At 46.0% G+C, this 7,500-nt stretch overlaps 1 protein-coding gene across 1 annotated transcript in view; it reads right to left on the bottom strand.

Annotated features, from left to right (window-relative positions):
• Window positions 1–7,500, bottom strand: part of LOC121624256 (5'-AMP-activated protein kinase subunit gamma-2-like) — a 24,434-nt gene that overhangs the window by 7,904 nt on the left and 9,030 nt on the right. The window contains exon 5 of the mRNA XM_041961909.1: window positions 2,358–2,569. Coding sequence (XP_041817843.1) covers window positions 2,358–2,569 — 212 coding nt within the window. The remainder of the gene's footprint in view (window positions 1–2,357; window positions 2,570–7,500) is intronic.

Genomic DNA, 7,500 nt, shown 5'->3' with positions numbered 1-7,500 from the left:
ACATCTGTCCACCTGGACTGACAGCAGGATGACGACAGTTTCAAATTCATGTGTGAGACAGACGAGGGACAGCACAGGACTTCTTTCAAATGTCAAGAGACAGACAGTCAGACAGACAGACAGACAGAGAGACAGACAGACAGACAGTCAGACAGACAGAGACATGTTGAGGAGCTGTCAGTAAACAGGAAGTGAACCTTCACAATTCAACCTGTGATTTCTGATAAATCTGAAACTTTCAAAGAGTTTCAGTTTATGATGACATCCGACTATGAGGCAGAAGCTGCAAACACATCCTGTTTGAGGTTTTTCAAATTAAAATCAAACAGTCAGCTAACCTGTCACATCTTATTTTAAACCAGTGACCGCATTTCATGTCCTCAGTGAGTCAAACCACAAGCATTTACCTGTCCAGGTAATCTGATGTATGAATCATATGACCAGAATGTGATTCAGAGAATGAGTGAATTTGATCAATTAACAGTCACGTCACATTTCCGACACAGATGATGGTGACAGGTGAACAAACCGAGCTCCTGCTCCACAAACTGCTCTGACATGACAGCAGTTAAAAAACATTCAGCTGTTAATGATAAGGTATCTGTATGCGGCCTAAGCTGCAGCACATGAGGGGAATTTGAGACATTAATCGATTTAAAGGAGCATGACTTTAAAACATGCAGGTGTTGGCGCAGGTTAGGAAGCTTTCCAGTGATTTTGAGCTGTTTCGAGGACGCAGGTGTAACGGATCACCTGTTTATCCGGTCATCAGGTCTCCATGTTATTTATTAAAACGGTGATTGTGACAGCAGCCGATCATCAGATTTACATGTTCCCACTCACACCTTGAAGTGACAGCGTCTTTATTGTGACTATGATGAGGTCAGAACGATTTTCGTGATAAAAACCTCATTTCAGAAGCGTTTTCCGCCGCCGCTGCTGCGGCTAAATGACTGATGAAATGTAGCGTTATTTGACGTTAGCTAACGTTAGCACCTACTTGGCAGTCGCCGTTCATTAAAGCCTCCTTTTTCTCTCTTTATCTCTTCGTTCGTTGCGCTGCAGTCGACCTCAGTACTTTTTATAACGGGAATCAAGAAAATCCTCACGGCTCCATCTTGTGCTTCTGTCCGGCTGAGAGGACATAAGCTGCCGGTAAACGGTCGTCTTGTGTCGGTCAAAATCGCCGCTGTCCACCGCTCGGTTTCACGTTAGACAGCAGCCGCGACCACCGGAGCCGCAGCAGCTAATAAGCTAACACAGCTAACAAGCTGAACGTCCGGTTCAGGATTTCATAACAAAAGCATGCCTACCAACGCGTACTCAAACTGTTGGGGCGTTCAATTTATAACAAAAATCAGATTTTTATTAACTCTTCCTACTTGTGTGCAAAAATCTTAATTAGTTAAGTAACTAAGCTGTCAGCTAAATGTGGTGGATTAAGAAATACAATATTTCCCTCTGAGACGGAGTGGAGGAGAAGTAGAACGTGACATGAAAAGACTCAAGTACAAGTACCTCAAATTTGGACTCAAGTACAGTACTTAGTTACATTCAACAACTGGAATTAAATGAAATTATCTATACTGATACAAATGAACGTGTTTATGGATTTATGGAAAAGAGGACAGAATAAACTGCCGCATCAAAATCAAGAAAAAAAATTGATTCATGACTCTATAAAAAAACAGCTACACTATGTAAATATTTTAGTTCCTTTAAAATTTGCTTTGAATCTTTTCGTTTCTGTCTCTATCACAACACATTTATTCAGGTTTCACTTTTGAAGCAGGTGACTACTATAATTTTTACAATTAGCTGTTATTGTTGTTGTCTGAACACCTTATTTTGAAAACGAATATTTCCGGTCCCGCTCTTGTTACCTGTGTACACTTGACGGCGCTTCCATGTGTCAGCAGCACGCCGAGTATGACCGGAAATAGCCGAACAGAGCCGAAGCCGAAGAGGCTTCACTCTGATCGGGGGGCTGAGTGTTTTTCTCCTTTTTGTCGGTGTCGGAGGGAAATGTTTGACTTTTTAAACGTTAATCAGTCAAAGTTTTTCTGTCTTTAACAGAAGAACTGATTTGTTGATGTGAGCAGGAGCTTAAAGCATCAGCAATGAAAAGAGCAAACAGACGTCTCATCCGGGATCCAGGTTCTTCATCTGAAGCTACTGATACAGGTTTCAGTGTTGATTCACTGACTCTCTCTCTCTCTCTCTGTGTGTGTGTGTGTGTGTGTGTGTGTGTGTGTGTGTGTGGCAACTAACCAATGTGTCACTGCTAACAACACAAACACAGCACAGACAACAAGCTGCCAACAAACATGGAGCACCGTGAGACGCTCCTCACTCACCAGCCTCCTGACAGGAAGAGGAGGCGCCACAGGGGGCAGCTGGAAGCAGGAGGAGGAGGAGCGCTGTCCGGTGTCCGGAGGTGAGGAGAAGGAGCGCAGCCTCCTGGTCTCCGGACGCCTCGGCTCCGTCAGGTACGTCTCCAGACGGAAAACGCTCACCTCCTCCTGACGAGGGGGAGGAGGAGGAGGAGGGGGGGATGAAAGGCTGTGGGCTGGGAGGAGGAGGAGGAGAGAGGGATGAGAGGACAGCAGGAAAACAGGAAGAAGAAGAAAAAAGGTGAGAGTCAGTATGAGAGCAATAAATAATAAATGAAATAAACCTTAAATGAGGAAACATCGCCCTCTGCAGGACACACTGTTCCTGCACACACACATATACACACACACAGACATACACACACACACACAGACATACACACACACAGACATACACAGACACACACACACAGACATACACAGACACACACACACAGACATACACACACACAGACATACACACAGACATATACACACACACACACACACACAGACACACACACAGTGTGTCTCACACACACACCCAGCAGTGATACAGTCTATATTTAGGGCAGGCATCTCAAACTGATTCCATAAAGGGCAGCGTGGCTGCAAGTTTTCATTCCAACCAAGGAGGAGCACACCAGGCTGGAATCAATTAATCAGCTGATCTCAGTCTTCAGCTGATAACTAAGTGATCCCTTGATGTTGATTGGTTGGCCTGATGTGCTCCTCCTGGGTTGGAATGAAAACCTGCAGCCACGCAGCCCTTTATGGAATCGTTTTGAGATGCCTGATTTAGGGTGATGGAGGATGTCAGTCCTCTGTGACAGCTGACAGATGATAGTAGAAATGTTAGTAATAAATAGAAGCTGCTCACACACACACACTCTCTGACAGAGTGTGTGTGTCTCTCGTGGACAGTTGAGGGCGTGAGTGTGTTTCCGGGAGCTTTTGTGAAGCTGAACTTTCAGACTTTAAACAATGAAGACTGTGGCCACTTGGTGGCAGCAGAGTGAGCTGGACACACACCAGCTGATAGCTTGTAGAATATGTAGAAACTAACATGATGTCAACATGATGCAGATCGCAGTGACCTTCATCAGAGTGTGTCACGATTCAGTCTGTCAGGTGAACAACGTCACCAGAGTGTCACCGGAGTGTCACCAGCAACACAACAGCAGTCTCTCTGTCTGACTGCCTGTCTCTCTGTCTGTGTGTGTGTGTGTGTGTGTGTATGTGTGTGTTACCCTGTACCTCTCTCTCTAACACACACACACACACACTTTTATCCAAAAACACACACCAATCTGCTAATAGGAAACTCTACGTAGCGCGGTGAGGGGAGCAGACTGCAGGCACTTTAACAGATTAGAGGGGAGTGGCACACACGCACACACATACACACACACATGCACGCACACACACACACACACAGACAGTAGAATGAATGCTCTGTGAGGACCATCCGTTTCCTGTCTGGACTCATTTTCTTGAATCAGTCTCTTCTGCAGCGTTCGGCGGTCCAGCAGAGCGGCAGAGGTGGAGAAGTTTCTCTGATGAAGAGGAAGTGCGCGTGTGCCTGTAGACCGTCCCGGTCTAATGCCATCATGATGACATCATCATGGCGGAGGAGGGCTCACTGTAAACTGATCATCATGTGGACATTAAGTCTAATTTAGAGAGCTGAGATCATAAAAGCAGCACATTGTTGGTTTGTTGGTTTGACTCTGAACTCCTAGAACTTTTGTTAAGTTTCCTTTTTCTGTTTTCATGTTGGCAGATTTGAGTTTCCTCGTCCTCCACTGAGAGCTGCTTCAGAAACTGTCTGAGCTCTCAGTGTTTCTGCTTTACAGGACAGACTGAACCTGATTACAGCAGATTACTGCACAGTGAAATGATACAGAGGGGCATCAACCTAATCACACGGTGACTGACACAAACAGTGATTACAGGGTTAGTTTCGGTGGGAAGAACCGGTCTGCTGAGGCGGAATGACGCACTCGGGGACTGTACGAGTCCACCTGTGCGCCGATAACCGGATTACGTTTGTTTTTAGCCTTTTCTCTTTGTTCCTGTTCTCGCAGTTTCAACACAGATTCAGATCCCGCGATGAGAACAAGAGCTGAAAACAGATGGCGTTGTGTGGAGAGAAATAATGTGCAGACTTTGTACGATTCTTGATGTACAGACTACAAAGCCAAACAAAAGACCGAGCAGTGGACAGAGAAACAAGACAGGTTCTGACAGCAGGCTGTAAAGCTGTGTCGTGTCGAAAGCTCCAGAACAGTGACTAAAGGGGCCGTCCACTGAAACTGAGTAAAGTCAAGCATGAAGTTTGAACCTCAAAGTAACACTCTTCAAACTGCTCAGAAAAAAAGCTAATTTGAACGTCTACAGTACCAAAAACCTGTATGTACTGAAGAAGATCATGTCACATGATTGAAAGCCCTGACAGATGTTGTAGTAAGGTTATTTTCTGAAATGTTCTGGTGAGGTTTGTTGCTAAATGATGGCAGGAAGTTGCTGGGTCGCTGATATGTTGGTGGTGGTTGAAGATGATCTCGGATGGGTGCCAGGTTGTTGCGGATAAATGTGAGATAGTTGCTATGGCGATTCTACATGGTATACCCTAGTGGTGGTGATCCTGGATGGTTGACAGTTGGTCGTTGCTATTTTACCACTGGGGTATTCAAAGATACAGTCATGTCTGATGCATAGGTGGTAGCTCAGCTGATGTGAGTAGTCAGCAGGTGGTTGCTTGGTTGTTTCTATGGTGTTTTGGGTAGTTTCTTGGTGTGTTACCATTAGTTGCTATGGATATAGTAAGCGGTTGCTACTGTGTTTCTGGTAGTGTCACAGTAATGTATCTGTTGTATAAAGACAGTGCTAGGTGATTGTTAGAGTGATTGGGGAGGTTGCTGGTGCTGATCCTGGATGGTCACTAATGTGCCACTAGGCAGCTGGTGTTGTGGTGGTTGCTATGGTGATTCTCTGTGGTTGCTAGGGTATATTGTGTTTATATTAGCCCCAGACCAAACATAAAAAAACGTACTGCTAACACTGCTACCTGTACATCAAAGCGAAGTGTTCATGCACACTTTTTGCTTACTGTTGTCCAGAGGGCCGATGGGTTCTGACCTCCCTCTGGTCAACTGTCTGAACTCGTCTCCCTGCCTCCCGTCCGTCTGTCCATCCCCCTCCTCGCTGCAGGACGTCCTGCGTCCCGTCCGTCTCTGCAGCAGCTCCCTCCTCTTCCTGTTGGACAGAGGAAGCAGTTGGACGTACAGGATCCCGCAAGGCTCAGACCGCCGCCGCAGCGCCCTTCTGTCCGCCTCCCTTTGCCTCCTGTCCATCTGTCCTCCTGCTCTGTCCTCCACCATGATCCATGATGCAGACTTCCTTCTTTCTTGCCCTGTCTCTGTCCTCTTCCTGTCTTTCGCGTCCTCCTCCTGCAGGCTGGATTCAGACTTCCTGCGCTCTTTCTTCCTGCTGCTCTCACTCTTCTTCTCCTCCATCTTTTCATCTTCCTCTGTCTGTCCACAGGGTTCAGACTTCCTCCTTAACATATGTCCGTGTATTTGTCTGCCTCTCCTGTCTGTCTGCCTCTCCTCCTCCTCCTCCTCCTCCTCTTCCCCTCCATATGGTTCACTCCTCCTCCTCCCCGTCCATCGCTCCTTCTCCTTCCACTTCCGCAGCATCAGGCTGCTCAGGCGCTTCATCGCCATGAGATCAGTTCATTAGAAAAAGTAGGGAAAATTAAATGAAAATAAAGCAAAAAACACCTCAGAACGATGCAATGTAGGAAGTAACCCCGTCCTCCACGTGGACGCAATAAGACAAACCGTCACTCAGCTTCAGAAACAGGTTTGGCTGTCGTTGATCTGGCCTGGCCAGCAGCGTCTGTGGCTAACGTTAGCTAACGTGTCCGCGGCTATAAAACATTGAACAGAATATACAGATATGTTATACTGTTATACGATGTTTTAGCATCTTTATCATTACAACCACAGTGTTTGACAAAAGCTACAAACTAATCGCATAAAGTTGATTAAAGTTAACAAATTAAAATAAATCGGAGAATCAGTTAATCCAGTTAAAACCAAACTTTATGTAACAAACCAAAATGAACTGAATTCAATCAACAGATGTAAATCTGAGGATTAAACTGAACCGAATGAAATAAAAACATCACCGTGATAAAATTAAAAGCTTTAACTCAACAAATGATAAATCAACTCATCAGCTGTTTAATCAACCAAATTAATGATTCAGCAAGAACTGAAACAAAAGTTAAACAACAAAACGAAATGAAATATGTTAAATAAGAATCAAACATTACAAAGTTCAAACTGAACCACAGCGAACGGAAACGTGTAAATGTGTTCTGTGAAGAATCCAATTCAACTGATGAAAGAACGATTAACAGGCTGCTCTGAAATCTGCTCTGATTGGCTGCTGCACAATCTTTAATAAGTGAAACCCTCCGACCCCCCGAACCCTGAGAAGGACGAAGTCCAGCATCACCTGACAGCGAGCTCCTTCAGTTCATCCAGTGCGTCTTTGAAGTCCATGCTGGAGGAGAGTCCCACCTGTCTTACATCCAGTTTGGTCCAGGCAGGTGATCGGGTCAGGCAGACAGACAGGCAGGTGATCGGGTCAGGCAGACAGACAGGCAGGTGATCGGGTCAGGCAGGCAGACAGACAGGTGATCGGGTCAGGCAGACAGACAGGTGATCGGGTCAGGCAGACAGACAGACAGGTGAACTGACGGGAAGAAGTCAGTTAAAGTGTTTGTCCAGCAGCAGAGTCCTCCGAGTGTTTCAGCCCTGCAGAGCTCTGCTGTTCAGTCTGTGTGTGTGTGTGTGTGTCTCCTGTTGCCTACGTTAACCAACCCCCCCCCCCACACACACACACACACACACACACTGTAAAACATGTAGAAGCTATCAAGCTGCTTTTACACCCAGTGGTTGAACCAGGCTCAGCTTTTGTCACCCAGGGCGACACTGCGCTGGCCAATCACAGACATGCAGGCCCGCCCCCCCCGGTCAGCTGTATCTGCAACCATGAGGAGGAGGAGAAATGGCTAAATTCTTCCTTCTCTTTTGGTAAAAGTCTGAGCTGT

This window comes from Chelmon rostratus, chromosome 20, assembly GCF_017976325.1.
Source record: "Chelmon rostratus isolate fCheRos1 chromosome 20, fCheRos1.pri, whole genome shotgun sequence".
Taxonomy (NCBI): domain Eukaryota; kingdom Metazoa; phylum Chordata; class Actinopteri; order Chaetodontiformes; family Chaetodontidae; genus Chelmon; species Chelmon rostratus.
This window is presented reverse-complemented; position numbering and strand designations above follow the sequence as displayed.